Source organism: Saccopteryx leptura, chromosome 1, assembly GCF_036850995.1.
Source record: "Saccopteryx leptura isolate mSacLep1 chromosome 1, mSacLep1_pri_phased_curated, whole genome shotgun sequence".
Classification (NCBI taxonomy): Eukaryota; Metazoa; Chordata; class Mammalia; order Chiroptera; family Emballonuridae; genus Saccopteryx; species Saccopteryx leptura.
Genome location: NC_089503.1, coordinates 39,131,789 through 39,159,009, shown reverse-complemented (window position 1 = coordinate 39,159,009; position 27,221 = coordinate 39,131,789). Strand labels below are relative to the sequence as shown.

Here is a 27,221-nt window from a genome sequence, read left to right as displayed (position 1 = left end):
ACGGCCCGCGGGCCACATACAGCCCCCTGAGGCCATTTATCCGGCCCCCCGCTGCACTTCTGGAAGGGGCACCTCTTTCATTGGTGGTCAGTGAGAGGAGCACTGTATGTGGTGGCCCTCCAACGGTCTGAGGGACAGTGAACTGGCCCCCTGTGTAAAAAGTTTGGAGACCCCTGGATTAGAGCATCGTCCTGAAATGCCAAGGTAGTAGGTTCGATCACTGGTCAGGAAACACATAGGAAGCAACAACTTAAAACATAACTAAGTAAAACAACAAGTGGATGCTTCCCCCACCCCCTTTCTCTGTCTCTCTAAAATCAATCAATAATAAAATAAAAAAAAAACATGCTTTACAAAATTTCTTTCCATTACATTATATAAATGCTCCTTAAACATCTCCTCTGAGTAGAATCTGCACAGATCTGAGGAAGTGGAGACGAGACAAGTCTTTTACTCCTTAGTCTTGGCCTCGCTGTCCACATTTCACATACAGGAACTGAGTGCAGGTCGCTTGTCAGATCTCTCTGGGATTTGTGTCCCAGTCTGTCAGCTGCTGAAGCTTTGTCTTTTCCACACAAACCTGAATATACCTAGAAACCATTTTCTTTCTTCTTAAAAAAACAAAATGGCCCTGGCTGGTTGGCTCAACTGTAGAGCATTGGCCCAGTGCGTGGATGTTCCAGGTTTAATTCCCTGTCAGAGCTCACAGGAGAAGTGACCATCTGCTTTTCTACCCCTCCCCCTTCTCTTTCTCCCTCTTTCTGTCTTTCTCATCCTCTCCTGCAGCCACGACTCAAATGGTTCGAGCATTTGGCCCCAGGTGCTGAGGATGGCTCATGGCCTCCATCTCGTACTAAAATAGCTCGGTTGCTGAGCAACAGAGCAGTGGCCCCTATGGACAAAGCATTGTCCCATAGAGGGCTAGCAGGGAGGATCCTGGTAGGGGTGCATGTGGGAGTCTGTCTCTTTGCCTCTTCGCCTCTCAGTTAATAAGGAAAAAAAAAATCCAAAAACAACAACAACAAAAAACTATTGATCAGTGTCACCCAATTATATTTAATTTTCTAAATAAAATTATAAAAATACCTAACCAAAAACAACAAAATCCCCCCAAAACTTCTATTGTTTAGTAAGAAAAGGTACATGTCAATCATAAAGCATGTAAAAGTACAAAGTGAATAAACTGTGTAAGTGCCTCTCGTTTATCTTCTGTCCAACGCCCCTGTTATAAATCACTGTTAACAGTTTAGCAGACATTTTATAGACTTTCTATTTGTGTACAGATATCATATATAAATGATTAATATATATTATGTATACCTGCCATAGTTAATACATAATCCTGTGTCTCCAAGTAAAAAAAGCACTTGATTGACTTATTGCTTTGTGCTTTGTTTTTTACTGCTGTGTACAAGTTAGGAAAGATGTATATAAAATATGATAATAAAAATAAAAGACTAGTTCACGCAGATCACACACACACAAAGGAAGGATGGGAACTAGTTGGTTCTCTTCCATCCCTCATCCCCACTTTCTTCTCTGCAAGCCTGCTCCCGTATTCATTCTGCCCACAGCCCTCCTCAAAACTTTGAAACAAGGACAGCTTCCAGACCCAGGGACCCAAAGCTCTCTGACCAGTGGAAAAAGTTAGTCCACATTTCCAATGAGACTGAGTTGCCCAGCAGACACTGAGATCTTTGGTTTGGTGTTTGGGAAGGTAAAAGTGGTCTAAACTAAAGTAGTTCAGACCCAGGAGAGCGAAGATAGAGAGCTATAGGTTCTTAAAGTGGTGTCCTCCAGGGTATGGAGAACAAGTGTATGGTACACCCAGAAACTCAGGGCCTTCTTACCTGGACGCCTGCTCTTGGCAAAGATCTCAGTACCTGGGTTTAGAAGGGAATTAACAGGGCTTCATGGTCCTTCTTATGGAGTAGGGCAGTAACCAGTGTAAAAATCAGATAGCTCTCTCATAAGCTTTTGTCTGAGCCCCCCAAGACCACAGTGAATTCCTGCAAATGGAAATGTGGGGTGGAAAGAAACCAAAATGAATGAGATTTGGTTGTTCATTCTGGCAAATAGGGTGTTCTTTGTTGGATTTATTTTAATTTAGAAATTTATTTCTTGAATTCAAGCACTGAAATAGATGATAAATAACATATGTTCTTGTTGAGCCTAAGGCATAAGATTTTCAGATTTCACGTTTAAGGAGCAGGGGATCATTTTATAATTGATGCATATATTTTATACATAATTATTTTCCCCTAAAATATCACTGTTAAATAAATGCTGCTTTTCAATTAAGGAAATATGACATATTTTTTGGATATTGGTAAAATAAATAACATTTCTAATCCTCATTTGTGAATAATCACTTCATCCAAGAATGACTTCTGATGAGTCTTTATATCACTGTCATAAGTCATGCACACAGAGATAAATGTGTTAACTTATTTTAGAACTTTCTCCTTAATCATTTTAATAGCTTTATTGAGATATAATTTACATAGCATAAGGCTTTCCTCCTTAATGTGTATAATTCAGTGGTCTTAAGTATATTTTCAGAGTTGTATACTGTTATAATAATCTAAATTTAGAACATTTTCATCACCCCAAGGAGAAAACTGAAACCCATTAACAGTCATACTCCATTCCTTCCAACTTAGCCTTAGGTAACCACTCATCTACTTCTGTCTCTATAGATTTGCCTATTTTGGACATTTTATGTGAATGGCATCATATAACTTGGGCTTTTGTGACTGACTTCATTCTCTTAGCAAAATGCTTTTGAGGTTAATCCATAATACATGTCGTAGTATGTATCAGCACTTCATTCCATTTTATTACTGAATAATATTACATTATATAGCTCAGTGGTCAGCAAACTGTGGCTCGTGAGCCACATGCAGCTCTTTGGCTCCTTGGGTGTGGCTCTTCCACAAAAATACCACGTGCGGGCGCTACCTCGATAAGGAATGTACCTACCTATATAGTTTAAGTTTAAAAAATGTGACTCTCAAAAGAAATTTCAATTGTTGTACTGTTGATATTTGGCTCTGTTGACTAATAAGTTTGCCGACCACTGATATAGCTATATCACATTTTCTTGATGCATTCTTCGGTTGATGAATATTTGGATTGTTTCTGCAGTTTGACTATTGTGAATAATGCTGACATGAATGTGTGCAAATCTTTGCATGGACATGTGTTTTCATTTTTCTTGGGTATATATCTAGGAGTGGAATTGCTGGAACATGTGGTAACCCTGTCATTAATAGTTTACAAAAGTAATTTCCAGATAGTTTACATTCCTACTAGTGATGCACAAGGGATCCAATTTCGCCACGTTCTCATAAACACTTATTGTCTGTCTTTTTACTTGTAATCATTGCAGTGGGTGTGAAGTGCTTTTGCTCTGGAGTCCCTGGTTCCTGAAGCTGCGAGCATCCTTTCCTGTGCCTATCAGCCATTTGTATATCTTCTTTGGAGAAATGTCTATTTAAATGCTTTTTATTTTTACTTTTTGATTGGGTTATCTTTTTCTGACTGGGGTGTAAAGGTTCTTCATATATTTTGGATTTGAGTCTCTAATGAGCTATATGATTTCAAATATTTTTTCATAGACCAGGCACTGTGTCTTTAGCAATTCTTTATGAAACAACTGGCCTACCTTGAAGTGAGATCCTTAAATGCATGTCTTTATCCTCCTCTCACAAAGTCACTGTGATAAATATATCAACATATCACGACCTGATATTTCATTTATAAGCTCTTTGCTTCTGAGTTTCCTGGAGCTGCCTGATTCAATTACTTTTTCCTTGTCTTAATTCTCCTTGACCTCTCTGCAACTTTGGATGCCAAAGACTATAACATTCTCCTTTCCTGTTTGTCCTCTGTTCTTCCCTTTTTTCTTCTGTCCTTCCCCGCTCTCTCCCTTTCTTCTTACTTGTGGTTCTTCTTTTTATAAATGGAAGTTTGAATTAGGCACTTGCTAGGTTTAATAAGCTCTGCTAGAAGCTAGGGATGAAGAAATGAAAGATAGCTTTTTCTATCCTCATTTGTGCTTCAGTAAAGAAGACAAACATTAATAAAATGCACACAAATAAATGTACAATTATAACTGTGATTAGCCCCCTGAAAGAAAAGCGCTGGGTGTTATATGAGCATACTACAGGGAGAGCTTCCCCAGAAGGGAAATCAGGCATTCTTCCTCTGGGGAGAGGAGTTGTGATACCAAGGATAAGCAAGTGTTCCCTGGGCCGAGAGAGAAGAATGTGTGAAAGTGCCTGTGACCAGAGAGAACAAGGCCCTTTTGAGGAAGGCCATAAAGGCAGTGGGGTGGGAATGGAGCAGGTGGAAGTGAAAGTGAACCGTGGTAGCTGGCGGGGGGGGGGGGGGACACTGGGACGGAACCAGGAGGTCATATTGAAAATGTTTAGCCACATTGTAAGACCAGTGGGAAGTAACTGAAGAGTTTTAGAGAGATGACAAGATGATCACATTTGAATTCCTGAAAGATCACTGTAAGGGTAATATGAAGAATAAATTGAATGAGGCATAGTAAATGTGAAGGGATCTATTGAGGGGATATCTATCACAGTCACCCCAAGTGATGGTAGCTTGGTTGACAGTGGAGCTTGGATGTGGGTGGTGGAAATAGAAATGGAGACATAGAAGTGAATCTGAAAAATACTTAGGAAGAAAAGTCAACAAGTCTTGGAGATGGATTAATATAAGAAATTGATTTCAAGAATGACTAAAAATGATATGGCTTCTATTCAGAATTCTGTCATGGTCTGACAGTGACTGCCTTGGTTTCAATCTATCACCGTGTAATGTTGGGCCACTTGCAACCATTCTGTTTATATTTCCTCACTTAGAAAATAGAGATGACAGTAATACTCAACCCATATAAATGCTATAACACATTTACAGCAGCATCTAGCTCATGATATTTGCTCAATAAATGTGCTAAATTAATAAATGTATTTTTAGTATATTTATGAAAAATCCCAATTATTAGCTATTTAGAAAAGCAGCTGTGACTAGTTTCTTTAAAATTAAATACATTGAAGACTTTTGTTCCAGCCAAGATGGACTAGCTCCATTCCTCCCAGATCCTCCCCTTGCAACTATTGTAAAAACCTCTGGGGCATAACACAGCAAATACCCAGGAAGACTCTGAGAGGTGCAAAGAAGAAGGTGGACTACTGGGGCACTTGGGCCTTGAGGAACAATGAGGTGTGAGCTCCCCCTTCTTTCTGCCTCTCAGCTCCCCATGGGGAGCCAAAGAAGCCTGCATCCTGAAACCACCCACAGTCATGGAGAGGGAAAGCTCCAAAAAATCCAACTCCACTCCTCCTAGGGAAAGAACTAGGAAAGGGGAGGCCTAGGGAACAGAAAACCTTTCTGAAAATGCCTATCCTACTTTTATCCTATGTTCATAGAAAGTCTGCTTGGCAGAAGAAGGCCAAGCGCTTATTCCCGCTCCATACTAGCGTCTGAGGGGCCCAGCGTGGAGCGCGGGCTCTGCTGCACCCAGCAGTGTGGAGACTGAGTGGGCACTGCAATGCCAAGGTAATTGGCATTCCACTCTCTCCTAACTTCACTGTCAGAGGAGCCCTGCAGAGACTGGAATCTCCACCTCCACCCAGCATTGACAGGCATACAAGATGGAGCTAACATTATACTTAATGGGGAAAGACTGAAATGCGTTCTCCTAAGGTTGGTGACAAACCAGTAATAGCAGCTCTGACCACACTTGTGCCACCTGCGCTGGAAGTCTGATCCAGCACAACAAGCCAACGGAAGGAAATAAAGCATACAAATCAGAAAGGAAGAAACCAGCCTAGTCCTTTTTACAGGTGACATAATGGGCTATGTAGACAATCCTGAGGAATCTACAAAAAATAATGCTATAGAATAGGTGAGTTCAGCAAGGTCTCAGGTCTAAAATGAATACACAGAAATCAACGTTATTGTTATATACTAGCAAATGATACATAGAAACCAAAATTAAAAACATCATATACAGTTCCTCCAAAGTAAAGTGAAATACCTAGTTATAAATCTAATAAAACATATACAGGATTTATATGCTGACAATCAGAAAACACTGATAAAAAATCAAAGAATGATTAAATAGTGTTCATGAATTGGAAGGCTCACTTTAATAAAGATGTCAATTCTCCACAAATTGATCTATATGTTGTACACCATCCCTATTAAAATCCCCGTAAGATTTTGTATAGAAGTAGAGAAGCTTAATCTAAAATACTTATGTGAAAATGCAGAGGAACTAGAATAACTAAGTTTTGGAAAAGAAGAATATGGTGTGTGAGGGAATCGCTCTGTGTGATACCAAGGCTTTCTGTATACCTAAAGTAATCCAGGCTGTGTTATTGACCAAAAAATAGATGCATAGACCAATGAAGAGGAGAGAACCCCAAAACAGACCAACTCAAGTATAACCAATTGGTTTTTGACAAAGGTACAAAACCAATTCCATGGACGAAAATAGACTTTTCTACAAAACTGTTAGGAAAAATAGGAGAAAAATCTTTGAGACCTAATGTTATACTAAGAATTCTTAGATATGACATTAAAGCTTTACTTTAGTCAAAAGTAAAACATTTTGCTTTGTGAAAGACTGCTAAAAGTATCAAAATACAAGCAATAGACTGTGAATAAACAAGTGCACATAATATGTCCAACAAAGCCTTATATTTAGAGTTCTCAAAATTCAACAGAAGCCCTGGCTGGTTGGCTCAGTGGTAGAGCATTGGCCTGGCGTGCAGGATTCCCGGGTTCGATTCCTGGCCAGGGCACACAGGAGAAGTGCCCATCTGCTTCTCCACCCTTCCGCCTCTCCTTCCTCTCTGTCTCTCTCTTCCCCTCCCGCAGCCAAGGCTCCATTGGAGCAAAGTTGGCCTGGGCGCTGAGGATGGTTCTATGGCCTCTGCCTCAGGCACTAGAATGGCTCTGGTTGCAACAGAGCAATGCCCCAGATGGGCAGAGCATCACCCCCTGGTGGGCATGCCGGGTGGATCCCGGTCAGGTGCATGCGGGAGTCTGTCTGACTGCCTCCCCATTTCCAACTTCAGAAAAGTACAAAAAAAAAAAAAATTCAACAGAAAAAAAATGACAAAATGAGCAGAAAACATGAACAGATATCTCACCAAAAATAAAGATATAGATAGCAGATGAGCACTTAGAAAGATTGTCAACATCATTAAGTATTAGCAAAATGCAAATTAAGATCACAATGCAGTATCACAACACACACATGCATGATTAAAATTTAAAAGTGACAATACCAAATGCTGGCAATTATGTAAGGAAACTTGATTACTCATACCATGCTGCTGGGAATGTAAAATGGTACAGCCATTATGAAAAATCATTCGACATTCTTTAAAAAACTAAAAATGCATTTATCAGATGACCCTGTAATCACACTTTGTACATTTATTCCTGAGTAATGAAAATGTATGCTCACATGAGCACCTGTACACAGGTGTTCATAGCAACTTTATTCAGAATAGCAAAATTCTGGAAGCCATCCAAGTGTCCTTCAGTTGTGTGAATGGTTGAACCAACTGTGGTATGTTTATACAATGGAATACTAGAGAGCATTAAAAAGAATAAACTATGCTCACAAAGAACAATCTGGATGAAATTCAAGGACATTAGGCTTAGTGAAAAAGTCAACCTCAAAATATACTTACTGTATAATTCCACTGATATAACATTCTCTAAATGACTAAATTGAAGAGCTAGAGAACATATCTGTAGTTGACAGTGACAGGGATTGGTGGTGACAGGTGTGAGGGAATGTGGAGGGGGTGCAAACACAAAGAGCATGATTGTGATGGTGGTTACACAAATTGTACATAAGAATATATTGCTTAGAACTCTGCACATGCACCCACACATAGCTATATGCACAATGAATAGAGTTTAAAAAACAGTGTAAACTGAATTAGCTCTGTAGACTAGTTTACAGTAATATACCAATGTCAGTTTTCTGGTTTTGATAATGGACCGCAGGTATATAAGATGGCATTGAGGGAAGCTGGGTGAAGGACACAACAGACTCTTTGTACTACTTTTGCAATTCCTGTAAGTCTGTAATCATTATTTTTTTTAAAGTAAATACTACCTACACTGTGGCCGGCATTGTAGAAATTTTGTTTTGATCACAAAATAAAGTGGGTTTTTGTAAAGAATGCAGGAGGAGAAGGAGTGAGGAAATGGGAGTCTGAGTTCCAGATGTCAATCTTATTGTAAAACTTATTATCTGTGTCCTTATAGGAAAAGCGTTCCATATATTCCGAACCCCAATTTCTTCATCTGTAAAATACGACCTTATCAGACTTGCCTGGCATATCCCAGTGAGGTTACTGTAACAATTTTGTAAAATACAAAAGAGCTTTCTTTAAAAGAAGGAAAGCCACAAGCCAGACAGACCCAAAGCACGGGGCATTGGCAGCCACAGCTGAATCGACTGTTTTAATAGCTTGCTTGGGTCCTGATTAGTTTTCTAAGGAAAACTATGTGTTAATTGACAATGGCTATTGATTAGAATTGATTACGATGTCACAGAGGTGGATTAGAGTCCTTCTGACCTATCCTGTAAAAGAGAAAAGAAGAGGAAGGAGAAAGGAACTCTGACAGTGACAGTGCTTCACGAGTGCTCAATAAATATTAGCCAGCATAACAGTAATTATCATCATTATCCTTTGTCCTGAGAGGCTGACCCTCCAAATGTGCTATAATCAGACTCAGGTCATACATCAACAATCTTAAACATACATCCTTCGCCTTCCCAATCCAGTTTTATTTCTTGGGGGACCATAATGTAATCAAAGCAAATGCTTCTTTGGATCTTCAGAGAAGTATTCTAATTGTCTTCAAAAGCCTATTTATTCACAGCCTTTCTGCCTGAACTACCAGCCTCTAAAGAAAAGAGAAAGCTTTCTTAACCAATTTTTACCACCATCCAACAATTAAGTCTGCTCCCAAGTAATTGTAATAATAATGGCAATAGTAGCCCTACTAGTAGTAGTGGTCCTACTAGTGGTAGTCATAGCAGTAGCAACAACGACAATAAAATAGCTTACACTCTAGGAGCACTTACTAGTTGCAATGTGCTGTAATAAGTATTTTACCAGTAGGAGTCAATTTAATTCTCACAACCACCGGGGAGATAGGTTCTACTATAATTCACATTGTACATATTAGGAAACTAAGACATAAATTAGTGGAGTGACTCAAGTTCACATAGTATTGAGTGACCTTTGGAGATAGGTCAGTTCTTAGGCAGGAATTTGGGTCCAGTATAGAGAAAGAAAGTCTTCATTTTGGTGTTATGGAATTACTCCCACTTGTCTTGGTTTAGCTTTAGCCACACCCAAATTGCTTCCAACTGCCCAGTGATGTGGTGGTCACCCTGGTGTCCAGAGTCACACATCTGAGCACCCCCACTTCCTAGTTTTGGGATCTTAGGTAGGTTATTTAATGTTGTTTTGTCTCAGGTACTTCATTGTAAAATGAGAAAACTTATGATTGTTGGGTAGTCACATGATATTTGTACAAGGTCTAGCTCAATGCTTGGAGCTCTCTAAGGCTCAGAACCATTACATAAAGTAGTGATGGTTATAGAAATGTCAGGTAATGGCAGTGTTGTGGAAAATATGCTATCATTCTTTTCTTCAAAGTTCATTAGATATAACACATTAATGAAAAAACTCATAAATATCACCCCATACTACGATTGCCTCCAAAGAGGTAAAGATATTAAATTTAATAGAAATTTCAAGATGGTAACATTCATGTGGTTTGGGGAGTGTGTGAAGAAAGCTTCACGACAAGAGGGTGGGTATGGATTGGTCTGTGAAGCCAGGCTGGCGCACAGGTGTTCCTTCTACATCGGGAGAGAATATTTTGAGTCAGGGAAACAATGTGACAAGATAAGAATGAGCTCATGCAGTTGCAGGACTGTGAGGGGGCCACCTCATCAAAGAAGAGAGTTTACTTTAATGATTTTGCGAGAGGCAATCTACTGTATTTAACCGTGGATGTGTTAATTAGCTCAAGGGGGGAGAATCCCTTTGCTCTGTATACATACATCAAAGTATCACTTTATACATTTAAATATCTTAGAATTTTGTTTGTCAAGTATTCCTCAACAAAAGACTGAGAAAAAGACTAGGTAGGTAAGGATGGGTCCATTGGAATGTGGTGTAAAATAGTACATTTCTTCACACTGTTCTTTTTTCTGAGGTGCCCTTCATGGGCATTTCTGGCTGATAAAATCGTGACCATTTTTTAAAGACTTGTTTAAATACTATGTTTTGCTAGAAGACTCTTCTCCCTATTAACAGAAATTTCTTCCCTGCAGTGAACTCTTAGTTCATCTTCGTTCCTCTTATCTGGCAAGACCACACTTGCAGCTTGCTTAGGTCATTCTGAATTATGCCTATTATCCCAATATAATTATGAGCAAAACCCCCTTTCACTCTAAAATATGTTTTATTTGTGTGATAAAATATAAGGTCACCCATTTACAACTCCTATCTCTCTTCCCTTGTGTTACATATTGCCGTCTGGTGGCCCCTATTAAAATGTTCACGTGAGCCAAGATCATATCTACTCATTTTAGTATTCCCAGTACAGACACTGATAATTATTTATAAGTGAATTTAAGTAAGGAGGTGGGAAAGCTCTTGGAGTCAAAGTCTATATTCTCAGACCTTTTTTATTTGTCCTTAAAATCAGCTGGTATTACACCTGCTCATGCTTGTTAGATCTGTAAGTTTGATCAGCTAGTCACAGGGTTATACTATGTTTGGAGTTTGCTGGAGATGACTATAGCACAGACTACACATGTGTCCTCATAAATCTCTTCCTTCCTCAATGCTTGCTAGCCTGGGCACGTTTCTCACTGACAACTGGTGTTGGTCTTAAGGCCTAAACGGATTTTTCTTTTTTTTTTTATTTTATTCATTTTTAGAGAGGAGAGGGGGTGGGGGAGGAGCTGGAAGCATCAACTCCCATATGTGCCTTGACCAGGCAAGCCCAGGGTTTTGAACCGGCGACCTCAGCATTTCCAGGTCGACGCTTTATCCACTGGGCCATCACAGGTCAGGCCATAAACGGATTTTTCTTTGGAAAAATCCAAGGTGTTAAATCAACCTTACGTTTGTGTGTATTTTAGTTGACGGCATGTGTGGGACTAAAACAGCTCTCCTTCTCAGAATTTAACCTTTCTCATTATTGGGTCTCAGGCAGGAAATTCAGAATAAAAATTAACGAATATAGATGATATTTCAGTCAATTGCTACATTGACTTAACAAAACATGACAGTTAACAAACTGTATTGAAGTTTTACTTTTGTCCAATTAGTGCTATTCCTTTGGTTTGGGATTTCAAACTCTTGTTTTATAACCTTTTGTAATTTAATAACCCTAGTTGATTTTTTTTTCTTAAAATTTCTAAAAGGTTGTACTAGCAGATGTTAAAAGGGATTAAAGGGCATAAACTTTCCCATATTGTATATTTTTTTTTACAGAGAAGTCATTTAGATGACTTGAAACTTTCTGATTATGAGCAGAAAGTGTAGTTATCTGTGAAATCTTGATTTCAAACTTGGAATCTCTCAGTCCAGGTTGTGATGTTAGACCCCCCCTCCCCCACATCTTGTAGATTAAATGTCCCCACTATTTGAATATACAGCGTGGGGCAAAGCGAGATTTACACTTGTTAGTATGTGGGACAGAGATTACTCTTGTGTTATTATTTATTAATTATTTTAGTATTTTCCATGTGAATAACTATAAACCTACTTTGGCCCGGCCTTTACTATATACATTTAACACAGAGGTTAAATTCTGAGCCTTATGTAAAGGTGTTCTATGAAAAATTGAGGTAAACTTTTAGAAGTGCTTAAAGAGAGTCTTGTGAGTAAATGACTTTTCTGCTGAGATCAGTCTCGTGCCGGCCAACATTCCCTGTGGTCAGTGCCAGTCCTTGAAAAATACCTGGTGGTCAGTGGTCCTTTGCCAGGCTATATTAACTGTCTTCCTTTTCAGTGTCACCCTCTCTGTTCAAAGGAAGCTGTAAAATCTCTCATGTAGGTCTGTTTCTTTTTCCCTTTCTAACCTTACAGGAAGGGTTTCCCAACCTCGGCCCCATTGACATTTTGCACTGATGAATTCTTTGTTGCAGTGGGCTGTCCTGTGCATTGTAAGATGCTTAGCAGCATCCCTGGCCTCTGCCTGCGAGATTTTAGTGGCATCTTTTATGCCAAATAATAATAATAAAAACATTGTCAGATCACTGTCAAATGTCTCAAGAGGTAGAGAGGACCCCAAATTGCCCCCCACCCTCGTGAGAACCAGTGCCTTGGCACCTCTGCAGAAACCTTTGCAGAATGTGGACAAAGCAATGACCTTAGAGAAGCACATACTAGCCCTGAGATGTACATAAGTTGCTTGACTTCTCTCACACTCATTTACTTTACCTGCAAAGTGGGATAAATAACATCCATCTTTCAGTGTTGAGATTTCAGCAATCAGGCATAGAAATGGCGTGGCACACACAGTAAGGCCCCAAATCCATGCTATTCACTGTCATTCCTATTTCGGGGGGGGGGGGGGGGCGGTTCCAGATAATTATTTTTCAACATGAGTGATTCCAATCTAAGAAAAGTTGTCTGTCTTTCTTTCCTACCCTGTAAACAGAGCATGATGAATGTGGCAGCGGGGAGCACAGCTGCGATGAGAATGCTATCTGCACCAACACTATCCAGGGCCACAGCTGCACCTGCAAACCAGGCTACGTGGGGAACGGGACCATCTGCAAAGGTAGGCTTGTGGCCCCAGGGTGCGCTGTGAGCCGCCATCCTGCCTGGGCTCTCGGTCCTCACGTGGCAGACTCTTTTCCCTGTTCTGGTGGCCCAGCACGGTCAGGGTTCCTGTGCCTGGTTTGTCAGCTGGCAAGGACACTGCGTCAGAGAAGGAAGGCTGAGAGTGTACCTTTTGGGTTGAATGAAAAATCTGTGTGTGGGGAAGTCAGGGGCATGGTTTCATGACTTGATGACTCTGTTCAGCTTTGCCTCTTAGCCTGAGTTTGTGAAGGATGCTCTGACTGCTTCCGTTTCCTGTAAGGCTTTGCTCAGAGGCTCATGGTCAACCTGAAGGTATCTGCTCCAGATGGGAGCCTACAGTTTCAGCCTGTTTCTCTGGTTGTAGCAGGTCAGCAACCCAGAGGCCAGGGCCCTTACTTCCATCTACATTTAGCATAAAATTCAAATTCCTCCTTTCGGTTCAGCATCAGATCCCTGGCTCCTCTCAGCTGGCCTCTCTCCTTTCTCTCCCCCTCACCTCTTCTTCATCACCACATTATTCCTTGGACATGCCAACCGCATTCCTGTCGCAGGACTTTGTGCCTGTTGTCCCCTGAGCCTCAATGCTCATTTCTTTCAGTGTCTTCTCTTCACAGACACTTTCCTTTACCGTTCTATTTACAATAACACCCCCATCACTTCCTAGCTCCGTGCCCTACTTTATTTTTTCTCCGCTAATACAACCCGATAGAACATTACACATTCATGTGTTTCTGTAGCGTCTGCTTCCCCACTGGGACATAAGCTCCAGGAAGCAACCACTTGGTCTTGTCTCCTTGCTTTGCTGCCAGCAACTGGAGTGGTGCCTGGCATATTGCGGGCCCTCATTCAATATGTATTAACTGACTGAATCAACTGAAGAGGAAGAAGACACAGTCACATTGGAAAAGAAGCAAAATGTGCACAGTAGCCCAGACAGTAACCCATTGATTAGGCCTATTATTACCCTCATTTTAGAGGTGACACAACTGAGACACAGAAAGGTTAAGTGCTTCCCCAAGGACACACAGTTCCTATCCTCTACAGAGAGGGCATGCTGATGGCGAGAGAGAAATAATGTACAATGAGTAAGTCACCTATTTGTGCATTAGGTTGGGGGTAATTTTAAAAGATTGGATTTATTCTGTTGATGAACTTGGGGTAAACAGCTGCACATGTGATGGAGAATGTACATTGGTCAAACATTCTAATGGCAGTTTAAGAAATTCTATCAATATTCATCAAACTGAGGAGTACTGTAGGAATTCTGTAGATTCCTTTGATGTTTTTGCAGTACTGTTTGCACTCCTCAAAAACAAGAAACTACCAAGATATTCATCAGTGATGAAATGATATAATTTTTTGGCACATCATTGGATGGAATAGAATAAAGAGTTAGAAACTCTGAGTATAGGTATGTGCACACACATGCATACATATATGCATATGCATACATACCTATATACACATGCACTGAGAGAGTCCTCCAGGTTTTTGAGAAGAAAAATCAAATTATAGGACAATACACATAGCATCCTCACACATCTCATTTATTATTTCAATATACCTGGGCACATAATGCATAGCAACTGGACACGTGCAAGCTGTTCACTATCTTCCCCATGGGTGGGTGTATATATGAAATAGTATTCACTTATTGTTATAAATTTGATATTTTTTGCATCTCTTACCATGGGAATTGAAACCTGTAATATTAGTGTGCTTAAGTTCCATGAGGCAATGAAAGAAGCTAGTGCTGAGAGCCAAAATGGTGGCAGAGTAGGCAGATGATAAAACCACCTCCTCCCAGGACCAACTGTAGTTACAACTAAATTTTTTTTTTTTCATTTTTCCGAAGCTGGAAACGGGGAGGCAGTCAGACAGACTCCCACATGCACCCGACCGGGATCCACCCGGCACGCCCACCAGGGGGTGATGCTCTGCCCATCCGGGGCGTCGTTCTCTTGCATCCAGAGCCATTCTAGCGCCTGAGGCAGAGGCCACAGAGCCATCCCCAGTGCCCGGGCCATCTTTGCTCCAATGGAGCCTCGCTGCAGGAGGGAAAGAGAGAGACAGAGAGGAAGGAGAGGGGGAGGGGTGGAGAAGCAAATGGGCGCCTCTCCTGTGTGCCCTGGCCGGGAATCAAACCCGGGACTCCTGCACGCCAGGCCGACACTCTACCACTGAGCCAACCGGCCAGGGCCTACAACTAAATTTAAGAACAATTATCCTGAAAAACCAACTCGGCTAAATGAAGAGGACTCTTGTAACCAAGTATTCACAGAAAAAGCCTATTTGAGGCTGGTAGGAAGCATGGAGACATGAAAAGGGTTGACTCTGTGGCTGAAGTTCTGGAGGGCTATCTCAATTGTGGGGGGAATTCCCCACAATTTGAAGAGGGGAAGTTCCAGGGAGGAGTTTAAACCCCAAGCTGGGCTCCTCACTCCAGAGCACCAGAGCTGGGAAGAGGCTCTCACATAGCATTTGGCTGTGAAAAGCAGCGAGATTTCTGTCTGCTAGAATAGAGGGGAGTCTGCAGAGACTCAGGTACCCTCTTAAAGGGCCTATGCAAAAATCTTGTGCACAGCCACTTATTCTGCTCTGGTGGAGGGAGGGCTGAGTGACTAGAGTCGAATAAAGAGAGTCTGCTGTTTGTGGCTCTGGGGAGGACACAGGAGGACAGCCAGCAGAATGGAGTTATTCTCTCATACCGAAGTCACTATCATTCTTGAGTGCGACACTCCCCTCTGTATGGCATCAGCTTGATGGAAAGAAATTTGTCCCACCATAAAGAGACTATGCCCTGCTGAGCAGTCATCAGCCTTGGCTAGGGAGTAGAGGTCTGGACAGACTCAAAGAGTGACAGTGACTCAGTTTTCTGGCTTTGAGGTGGGAACCATTCTCCTCACTTTCCCATGAATCTGACTGGTGCTTCCCCCTCACAGGAGATATAATAGAACTACACTCCTAGCTGCCAGCAGACCCACACCCCAGCTCTAAGGCTCCATCTGCCTGACTCCTGTTGCCTCCACCCTCCTGAGGTCAGGGCAAAATCCAGAAGAGTCTGAGATCTGTGACACTGGGAATCGGGCCACACCCACCACCTTCCTTGAAGCCTGACTGGTACCTCCCATCAGGGGAGATCCAATAACTCTGTCTCCCAACTCCACCAGAGGCTCTTTCAGTGACAGAGCCTAACATGCAGACAGCAGATGGATGTAGCTGAAGACAGATCTCTTAAGTGTCTTGTGAATTTTGCTGACCTGCCCCTGTGCAAGGTGCTGGTAAAAGCTGGCCTTGGTGTTCAGCTTGGTCTCTCCCACGTGCACCTAAGCCAAGCAGAGACTGCCACAAACTGTGAATCACTTATAGCCCCAAGTAGGTGCCTGAGGGACAGTCACAGGCATTGTCTTATATTGAACTACATCAAGTTTTTCCTCCCAAGAGGCCCAGGACCAAGATACCCAGTGGCCAACCTCAGACAACATCAGAGAAAGATCCAATTAGCTTTATAGGTAGCATGTCCAAAGGGAGAGCTCTTCAGGCACCAAACCCAGCTGAGGTGAATTTGCTTCCTGTAGTCAGCACCTGGGCAGCAACCTGCACACATCGGTCAGTGTAGAGCCTCACAGTCAGTCAGCCTGAGGGTTGATCCCACACACAATGAGACAATAGCAACCAAGACTCAATTACATGATGATGGCCCACATAACCCACACAGGGACATCCATGGAGCACACAGCTCAGGTGATCAAGGAGCCACACCACTGGACCCAGCAGAACACCTACTACATAAGGTCACCCCAAAAAACTGGGAGTCATAGCAGATCTATCTAATTCATAGAAACAAACACAAAGAGGCAGCCAAATAGGGAGAAAAAGAAATAGGATCCAAATGAAAAAACAGGCAAAATCTCCAGAAAAAAAAAGAGCTAACTGAAATGAGAATAAGCAATTTATCATATACAGAGTTCAAAATAATGGTTATATGGATGCTCAAGGAACAGTGTGAGAACTTCAACAAAGAGATAGCAAGCACAAAACAGGCATAGAAGCCATAAAAAGGGACTGGTCAGAAATGAATAATATAATATCAGACATCAAGAATATACTAGAAGGAATAAACAGTAGGTTGGATGAAGTAGAAGATTGAATCAGAGATTTGGAAGACAAGGTAGAAAAAGCACCCAATCAGAGCAGCAAAAAAGAAAAAGAATTAAAAAGAATGAGGACAGTTTAAGGAGACTTTGGGACAACATGAAACATAACAGCAACCGTATCATAAGGGTACCAGAAGGAGAGGATAGAGAGCAAAGGATCGAGAACTTATTTGAAGAATTGATGACCAAAAAATTCCCTAACCAGGTGAAGGAAAAGGACATACAATTCCAGGGAGTGCAGAGAGTTCCAAACAATATGGACCCAAAGAGGCCCACACCAAGGTACATCATAATTAAAATGGCAAAGGTGAAAGACAAAGAGAAAATCTTCAAAGTAGAAAAAGAAAAGCAGTTAGTTACTTACAAAGGAGCTCCCATAAGTCTGTCAGCTGATTTATCAACAAAGATGTTTCAGGCCAAAAGGGATTGTCATGAAATATTCGAAGTGATGAAAAGCAAGGACCTGCAACCAAGAGTACTTTGCCCAGCAAGCTTATTATTTAAAATTGAAGGAGAAATAAAGAGCTTCCCAGACAAGAAAAAGCTAAAGGAGTTTGTTACAACCAAACCAGAATTATGAGAAATGTTAAAGGGCCTACTTTAAGAAGAAGAAGAAAAAACAACAGAGGAATACAGTTAAAAGAATAAAATGGCAATAAATACATACCTATCAATTATCACTTTATTTTTTATGCATGTATATATTTATTTTTGAGAGAGGTAGGGGGAGAGAGAGAGACAGGGACATCAAGCTGCTCCTATATGTGCCCTGAGTGGAGAATCAAACCAGCAACCTCCACACTCCAGGACAACATTCCAACTGAGCTATCAAGCCAAGGCTTAATTATTTTTATTTAAGAGACAGAGAGAGAAAGGAAGAGAGAGGAGAGGGAGGAGGGAGAAAAAGAGGAGGGGTAAGGGAAGCATTCATTTGTTGTTCCAATCAGTTGTATATTCAATGGTTGCTTACCGTGTGTGCCTTGATTGGGGATCAAACCTGCAACCTTGTCATTTTGGGATGATGCTCTTAACTGACTGAGCTAACCAGCCAAGGCCAATAATCCAATAATCACTTAAAATGTAAATGGTATAAATGCTTCAGTCAGACAACCTAGGGTAGTTGAATGAATAAAGAGGCAAGACTCACATATATATATATACTATCTATAAGAGACCCATTTCAAAACAAAAGATACAGACTAAAAGTAAGGGCTAGAAAAAGATATTTCATGGAAATGGAAAGAACAAGAACAGAAACACTGTCTTTATTTGATAAAATAGACTTTAAAACAAAGGCTATAGCCTGACCTGTGGTGGCGCAGTGGATAAAGCGTCAACCTGGAATACTGAGGTCACCAGTTCAAAACCCTTGGTTTGCCTGGTCAAGGCACATATGGGAGTTGATGTTTCCTTCTCCCCCCATCTATATTTCTCTCCTCTCTACAATGAATAAAGTCTTAAATTAAAAAAAAAATTAAAACAAAAACAAAGGCTCTAGTAAGAGATGAAGGATACTACATAATGAAAGGGAGCATTCCAACAAGAGGATATAATCCTTGTAGACATTTATTCATACAATGTAGGTACACCTAAATATGTAAAGCAAATCTTGATTGACATAAAGGGAGAGATAATCACCAATATAGTCACAGTAGGGATTTTTAACACCCCATTGATATCAATGGATAGATCTTCCAGACAGAAAATCAACAAGGAAACAGTAGCCTTAAATGACACATTAGATCAGCTGGATTTAATTGAAATATTTAGAGCATTTCACCCCAATTCAGGAGAATACACAGTCTTTTCAAGTGCACATGGAACATTTTCTAGGATAGACAACATGTTAGGACCCAAAACAAGTCTCAGTAAATTTAAGAAGACTGAAATTATATCAAGCATCTACTTTGACCACAATGGGATAAAAGTAGAACTCAATCACAAGAAAAAAACTAAAAAGCACACAAAAACATGGAGGCTAAACAACAGGTTATTAAACAATTACTGTGTTAACAATGTGATCATTAAGGAACAAATCGCAATATATCTAGAAACAACTGAAAATGAGAACGCAACAAGCCAAAATTAATGGGACACCGCAAAGCAGTTCTAAGAGGGAAATTTAAAGCAATATAGGCCTACCTCAATAAACAAGATAAATCTCAAATGAACAATCTAACCTTATATTTAAAGTAATTTGAACAACAAACAATGCCTGAAGTGAGTAGAAGGAAGGAAATAATAAAGATCAGAGAAGAAATAAATGAAGTAGAGACTAAAAAAAATGCAAAAGATTAATGAAACCAAGAGTTGGTTCTTTGGAAAGATTAACAACATTCACAAACCTTTAACCAGACTCATTAAGAAAAAGAGAGACAAGACTCAAATAAATAAAATCAGATATGAAAGAGGAGATACAACAGCAGATACCAAAGATAGACAAAGCATTTTAAGAAAATACTATGAACAAAAACAGATGTTAAAATTCTCAACAAAATATTGGCAAACTGGTTCAGCAATCCCTTAAGAAGGTCAGACACCATGATCAAGTGGGATTTATTCCAGGGATGCAAAGGGATGTTGATACATTGGCAAGTCAATAAATGTGATATACCACATAAACAAAATGAAGTATAAAAATCACATGATCATATCCATAGATGCATAAAAAGCATTTGATAAATTCAGCATGCAGTTATGTTAAAAACTCTCAGTAAAGTGGGAATAGAGGGAACATACCTCAACATAATAAAGGTTATAACTTATTTCCCCATGTATAAGACACACCATTTTCCAAAAAAAAATTGGGGGTTTGAAAACTGGGTGCATCTTATACAGTGGGTGTAGGGTTCTTTTTTACTTGCATTTCCCGCTTTTTCGCACTTATTTTTGTGCTCATTGTTGAAAACAGTGATTTGTAATCAGACACAGGTGAGGACAAGCTAATGAGTGGGAGTTTTGACAGTGATGAGGAGGAGTTGTATGAATTTTATGATGAATAAAACTTGAGTTAGCCCTGGCTGGTTGGCTCAGTGGTAGAGCGTCGGCCTGGCGTGCAGAAGTCCTGGGTTCGATTCCCAGCCAGGGCACACAGGAGAAGTGCCCATCTGCTTCTCCACCCCTCCCCCTCTCCTTCCTCTCTGTCTCTCTCTTCCCCTCCTGCAGCCGAGACTCCATTGGAGCAAAGATGGCCCAGGCGCTGGGGATGGCTCCTTGGCCTCTGCCCCAGGCACTAGAGTGGCTCTGGTCACAACAGAGCGACGCCTCAGAGGGGCAGAGCATCGCCCCCTGGTGGGCAGAGCATCGCCCCCTGGTGGGTGTGCCGGGTGGATCCCGGTCAAGCGTATGCAGGAGTCTGTCTGACTGTCTCTCCCCGTTTCTAGCTTCAGAAAAATACAAACAAACAAACAAACAAAAAAACCTGAGTTCAATAACTTTATGTAATATATATTTTTTCAAATTTCGAGCCTCAAAATTAAGGTCTTTTATACACGGGAGGGTCTTACACATGGGGAAATATGGTATATGACAAACCCACTGCCAACATCATACTTAATAGATGAAAACTATAAGAATTTCCCTTAAGATCAGGAACAAGACAGGGATATCTGCTATCATCATTCTTATTCAATATAATACTGGAAGTTCTAGCCATAGCAATCAGAAAAGAAGAACTAAAAGTCATCCAAATTAGAAAGGAAGAAGTAAAACTGTCATTATTTGTAACGACATGATGATGTTTATAGAGAAAACTATAGATTCCACCAAAAAAAAAAAAACTACTAGAAATTATCAATGAATTCGGTAAAGTAGCAGGATACAAAAAAAATATCCAGAAACCAGTTGCATTTTTACACACCAATAATGATCTATCAAAAAGGAAAATTGGGAAAACAATAACATTCACAATTGCTTCAGAAAGTATAACATACTTTGGAATGAATTTAGCCAAGGATGTAAAAAACACTGAGGAAAGAAATTGAAGAAGATACAAATAAGTGGGATTATAAACCGTGTTCATGGATAGGAAGAATTAACATCATTGGTATATGTTGTATTTCAAAGAACTAGAAAAATATTCTAAAAATGTATATGGAACCATAAAAGACCCCAAATAGCCACAACAATCTAAAAAAGAACAAAGTTGAAGGAATCACCCTATTTGATATGAAACTATACTACAAAGCATAGTAACCAAAGCAGCATGGTAATGGTATAAAAACAGACATATAGATCAATGGAACAGAACAGACATCCCAGAAATCATCTCATGCCTATATGGTCAATTAATATATGACAAAGGAGGCAAGAAGATACAATGGAGTAGAGATAGTCTATTCAACAAATGGTGTTGGGAAAACTGGACAGATACATGAAAAAAACACAACTACACCACCTTCTTACAGCATACACAAGAATAAACTCAAAATGGATTAAAGACTTAAATATTAGATATGAAACTATAAAAATTTTAGAAGAAAACATTAACAGTAACATCTTGGATATTTCTCATAGCAATATTTTTTCAGACAATTTCTGAGTCTTTGTACAGCAAAGAAGTCATCAACAAAATGAAACCCACAGACTGTGAGAACATATTTGCCGATACATCTGATAGTGGATTAATATCCAAAATGCATAAAGAATTTATAACACTCAGCACAATAATCAAACAATACAATTAAATAATGGGCAAAAGACCTGAATAAACACTTTTCTAAAGAGCACATACAGATGGCCAATAAACATATGAAAAAGATTCTCAACATCACTGATCATTAGAGAAAAAATTTCACCCCACACGTCAGAATGGTTATCATCAATATATCAACAAATAACAAGTGATGGTGAAAATGTGGAGAAAAGGGAACCCTTATACATTGTTGGTGGGAATGCAGATTGGTGCAGCCACTGTGGAAAGCAGTATGGAGTTATTTCAAAAAATTAAAAATGGAACTGCCTTTTGACCCAGCTATTCTGCTTCTGAAAATTTATCCTAAGAATTCTGAAACAGTAATTCTAAAGAATATATGCACCCTTACGCTCATTGCAGTGTTAATTACAATAGTCAATATCTGGAAACAGCCTAAGTTTCCATAATTAGATGAATGGATAAAAACATAGTGTTTCACTTACACAATAGAGAACTACATGGTCATAAAAAGAAGGAAATATGGCCTAACCTGTGGTAGCGCAGTGGATAAAGCATCAACCTAGAATGCTGAAGTCGCTGGTTGAAAACCGTGGGCTTGCCTGGTCAAGGCACATATGGGAGTTGTTGCTTCCTGCTTTGCCCTGTTCTCTCTCTCTCTCTCTCTCTCTCTCTGTCTTTCTCCTCTCTCTCTAAAAATGAATAAATAAAAAAATCCAAAAAAAAGAGAAGAAAATATGAACCTTTGAAACAGTATGAAGGACCTGGAGATCATTATCCTAAGTGAAATAAGCCAGTTAAAGAAAGACAAATACCATATGATTTCACTATATGTGGACTCTAATAAACAAAATGAACTAACAAGCAAAATGGAAACAGACTTATACATAGAGAGCAGGCTGACAGCTGTTGGTAGTGGTGGTAAAAGAGGTGGAAAGATAGAGAAAAAAGGACTAAACCCTCCCCAAACCTGAGGAACATGAACAAGAGTATGACGATTGCCGAGGTGGGTTGGAGGTAGAGGAGGGTGTAGTGTGATAAATGACGATGGACTAATACTTGGTGGGGGAACACACACAGAATATGGTGTACAGAGATGTGTTATAGAATTGGGCACCTGAAACCTGTATACTTATGTTAACCAGTGTTACTTCAGTGAAATTCAATTAAAAATAAATAAGGAAAAAACTATATAAACAAACAAAGAAAAAACCAATGCTCAGCTTTTTAAAAAAGGCTGAAGCTATTGATATTTCCAAAGCAAAACCCCAAACCAAAAAAACCCGTGAGCATTAGTAGGGTTTCCAGAACTACCAAACCCGTTGCTGGTACTTGCATGCTCATGCTATAAATCCGAGAAGCTGCACAGGGATTTGATTTTAATGCATTTTTCTCAGAATTGTGTTGCCTTGTCAAATAATATTAATTGCACTTAGTTCAGTGGGTTTGTGTTTGCTAAGCTGCTCATGCCATTGTGATAAGTGGTTGGTTCATCTTTGTGGAATTGGAAGTCCAACTGTGGAAAATATATGAGTTCCAATAATGTTCCTGGTGTCCACAGACTCTGAAAATGCATCTTTCCTTGAAAGTTATGAATTAGAAAAAATACAGTTTTCCTAAAGTGATTCTCATGGTCAGTCTTGTTGACCTCAGTAAGATAGGGAACTCATGTATTTTATAAATGTTGCTTGTGGAGGTGGTGCAAAGTGGGTGAAGAATTGGACAAACAGGTTGGAGAGTTGAGGTTTAGACCTGCTGAGTTGTAACTTTTATATTTTTACATAGTAAAATTGGGTTCATACAACGTTCTGTGTTTATCCAACAATGCTATTGAGAAGAATTACTACAGGAATATGTACTGATGAGTTTTAAAGTATCAAATGCTGTAAGAAGTGAAAATAGCGTTAGTAGAGGTCCAGTGATGAAGGAGGAGGCAGTTCATGAGTTGCTTGAAGTTCAGCCTTCTGGTTGAAGTGCAGTCAGACCTCATCCTACTGCACTGTGATTTATTGCACTTCACAGGGGTTGCATTTTTAAGATACGGAAGGAAATACCCTCCACTGGCAAAATGATTGAGATACTTTATTGCGATACTTGCTTTGTTACAGTGGTCTGGAGCCTAACCTGCAATGTCTCCGATGTATGCCTGTACCCAAATTTGTGTCTCAGTTGCAGGGCATGCATTTATAGTTTCCTTTTCCAACTGTAGCTGAAACATTTACAGAGCGAGGTGGACAAGGATCACCAGACAACTTGAACTAATTTTCTTTTTCTTTTTTTTTAATGTCTAAGCTCTTTTTTAGACATTGTTCATGGAATTGACAACCTCTGGGTAGAAATAAACACTCTTCACACTTATATTAACTAGCAGAACTATAGACAGTGGTTTCTCGAACAAAACTAACGAGTGTGAATTCTCTCAGTTGGGCTTTCCTAGTGGCTGATGCCCATGTGAGGAGTTGTTTCTCATGTGGATGGAAAATACCAGTTCAACTTCAACAACAGTCACAAGTATGTATGTGCAAGACACTTTGCTGGATGTGTTCACAAATGTTATCTCATTTAGTTCCCACCATAACCCCGGGAGGTTGATAGCATCATTCTGTTTCACAGGTAAACTTGAATAAGACGTAGTTGAATCTGATTTAACCCATTTAGTCCACCTGCCTTTAGTTTCTTCCTCCTCACCCTCCTTTCCTTTTCCTTCATCTTTCCCCCCTGTTTCTACCCCTTTCCTTTTCCATTTATGATTTCACTTTTTCCTCTCCCCTGCCTGTTCATCATTTACCTCTCGCTTTCTTTCTCGCTCTCTTTAATTCTAACTAGAGAGTGTAAAGAAACTACAAAGGGAAGCTAGAGGGCAATGACAATCTATAATTAGTTTTTGCTGACAGTTTCATAAACAGACTAAGGTACTGTTGAAAATAGGCAATCGCTGTTGCTAACTGTTTTGACATTTGGGGCTAAGTGGGGAAACCCTTGCAAACTGTTGGAAATCAATCTGCATGCACTGACTTGAGGTGGACGTTGCCTGTGGAAGTGTTTATCAGCTTGCCTGGTCCCACGTTAACCTGGAGCCGAAGGCGGGCTCTAACTAGGCTGTAGTCGGTAAGAAGCCGGTAGACCAAGTCTTCGATCATGTCCGTCATGAGGGCTGGATGAGATGATCCCTGAAAACGTTTTTGTCTTAATGTTTCATAATATTGACATGTAGTCTATAAACATACAGTGAGCAGGAATTCTGTGTCAGGAGCCTAAATTCAGGCACCGAGAGAGCAGAAAAACAACTAAGATGGAGCCGCTAGGGATTTCACCACTTAGAGGGGAAAAGGGTGTAAACAAATGTTTTCAACACAGGCGAACAGTTCACAGGGTGATATTATCCATGGAAAGAGGCTTCTATAGAACTACTTCTAATACAGAGCCATGTGAAAGGCATGCTGGGTGTCAGTTAGGACTCCTTTGGTTTTGAGGAAGAGAAATCTACCAGCAGGAGTGACTATGTTTGCAGAGCCCAGAGTAAAACGAAAGTGGGATCTTGTTCAAAAAGCAGGAAAAATCTGCTGTTTAAACATAGCACAACATTTTCTCAACCTATCCTGGTGCTTTTATTTGCCGTTGGGAAAACAGCTGTGTTGGGCTTGCTCACTTGTGCTTTGCCTGATCAGAGTGTGAGCATGTGGCAGCACCTCGGGTGTATAGGCTATGTCAGGCTACGGGTGCTTGCCCTCGGGGCGGATGGCAGATTGCCTGTTCATCACTGTGAGGGGCCATTTTGCTGTTTGTTCATTTGCCTGAGAAGTGATTTTCCCCTGCCTGTGTGCTTGTCCACTGTTGCGAGACTCTATTAAATGGGAATGGCCCAATGTTTTCAGGCTTTGCAGTTTCTCTACCATCTGCCTGAATCCAATGTGGACCTGCCTGGCCTCGGCCATCAGCAGTACTCGTGCTACCTAATGTCTCACTTTTGGAGTGAGTCCAGACCATGGGAGGAGCTCCAAGCCCATCCCCTACCTTGGCACATGCTCATGGCCCATGGACAACAGGGTGCCCCTCGGCCCTGACCAGAGCTCTCTGACTGGGGCAGGAAAGGTGAGTCAGGTGGCTTTCCTTCCACCCCAGTCCAGAGTAAAGTGGGCCACTGTAAAGCCAGTAGCCATGACCACCATCACAGCCACCTGGCCTGTGCAGGTTCAGATTTGATTTGGACAGACAGTAATGAAACAATGGAGCCAAGAACTGGTGGGCCATTACCTTTAATCCTAGCTTGCACCCGGCGGACAAGAAATACACACAGTGGGAAAAGACTTCCCTTTCCATTCAGGGCTCCCAAAGCCACTGACTTATCCAAGTTTCCTAGAATCAAAGGTTTCTACTTCACCATCCTTATTCACCTCTGTTCCCCATCTCCTTCTCTCTGCACAAACTCTGCACAAATTGGCTTCTCCTTCAACACTCTGCCATCTTGGCTGCTTCTCCTCTCCTCCACGTGGCCTTTCTCTGCTCTCCTTGCAATGCTAATTTCAGGAACCGAGGAGAGCAAGCCCCAGTCTGCCCCATTTTATAGTGTAGAAATCAAAACCTTTAATCCAATATACAAACAAAGAAGTCTCTGATACAAAGTCACTTATCTGAGGCATGATGGGATTCCTTATGAGAGTGCACCACCCCACATCATGCAACAGTCAAGGGTGTGGGGACAAGCTTAGTGCTGAGAAGATCTTAGTATTAAAATGGTGGGAAAGGCTTAGTCTTAAAACTAAGCCTAAGGCCAGGGGTCGGGAACCTTTTTGGCTGAGAGAGCCATTCAACAACCTGTGTATGTTATGCATTATCCAATAAAAATTTGGTGTTGTCCCGGAGGACAGCTGTGATTGGCTCCAGCCACCCACAACCATGAACATGAGCAGAATGGATTGTAATACATGAGAATGTTTTATATTTTTAACATTATTATTTTTTTATTAAAGATTTGTCTGTGAGCCAGATGCAACCATCAAAAGAGCCGCATCTGGCTCGCAAGCCATAGGTTCCCAACCCCTGCCTTAGGCTATAACAACCCTGCCTGCTTACAGCCTGTCCCCCACACCCAATGCAAACTATAAGCAAGCAAACATATATCTCATATTTACAAACTTATTTGACCAACAGCCACCCAAGGGAACCTCAGTATTCCTGCTAGTCCCCTTATCACCCGCAGCATGCACCCAAGTGCTGCCAGCTAGGAGTAGGTAGGCTAGGACACAGCCATGCTCCACCTGGAAACGCCCAGAGCATGTACGCCCAGATCTGACCCTCCCTGTGTCTGTGCACAGGACCGTGCTGGGGACAGGGTATGGCAGTTTTTGCTGGGCAGGGAGGGAGAGGCTGCGAGGGATTGGGCGAGGGGAATGGAGAGCTGAGAGCCCATTCTGGAGAGACAGGGAGGTGGTGGGCATTGGGGTTACATATGAGCTAAGGCTCCAAACCCCCATCGCACGCTCCATTTCCCCTATGGGACTTCACTTACAAAGCACAGATTCAAAG

The 27,221-nt window shown here is 40.9% G+C and overlaps 1 protein-coding gene across 2 annotated transcripts in view; it reads left to right on the top strand.

The window, feature by feature from the left end:
• The window catches only part of NELL1 (neural EGFL like 1), an 845,221-nt gene that overhangs the window by 479,194 nt on the left and 338,806 nt on the right, over positions 1–27,221 (top strand). For both annotated transcript variants that reach the window (XM_066364424.1, XM_066364414.1), the window contains exon 14: positions 12,742–12,864. In XM_066364424.1, coding sequence (XP_066220521.1) covers positions 12,742–12,864 — 123 coding nt within the window. The remainder of the gene's footprint in view (positions 1–12,741; positions 12,865–27,221) is intronic.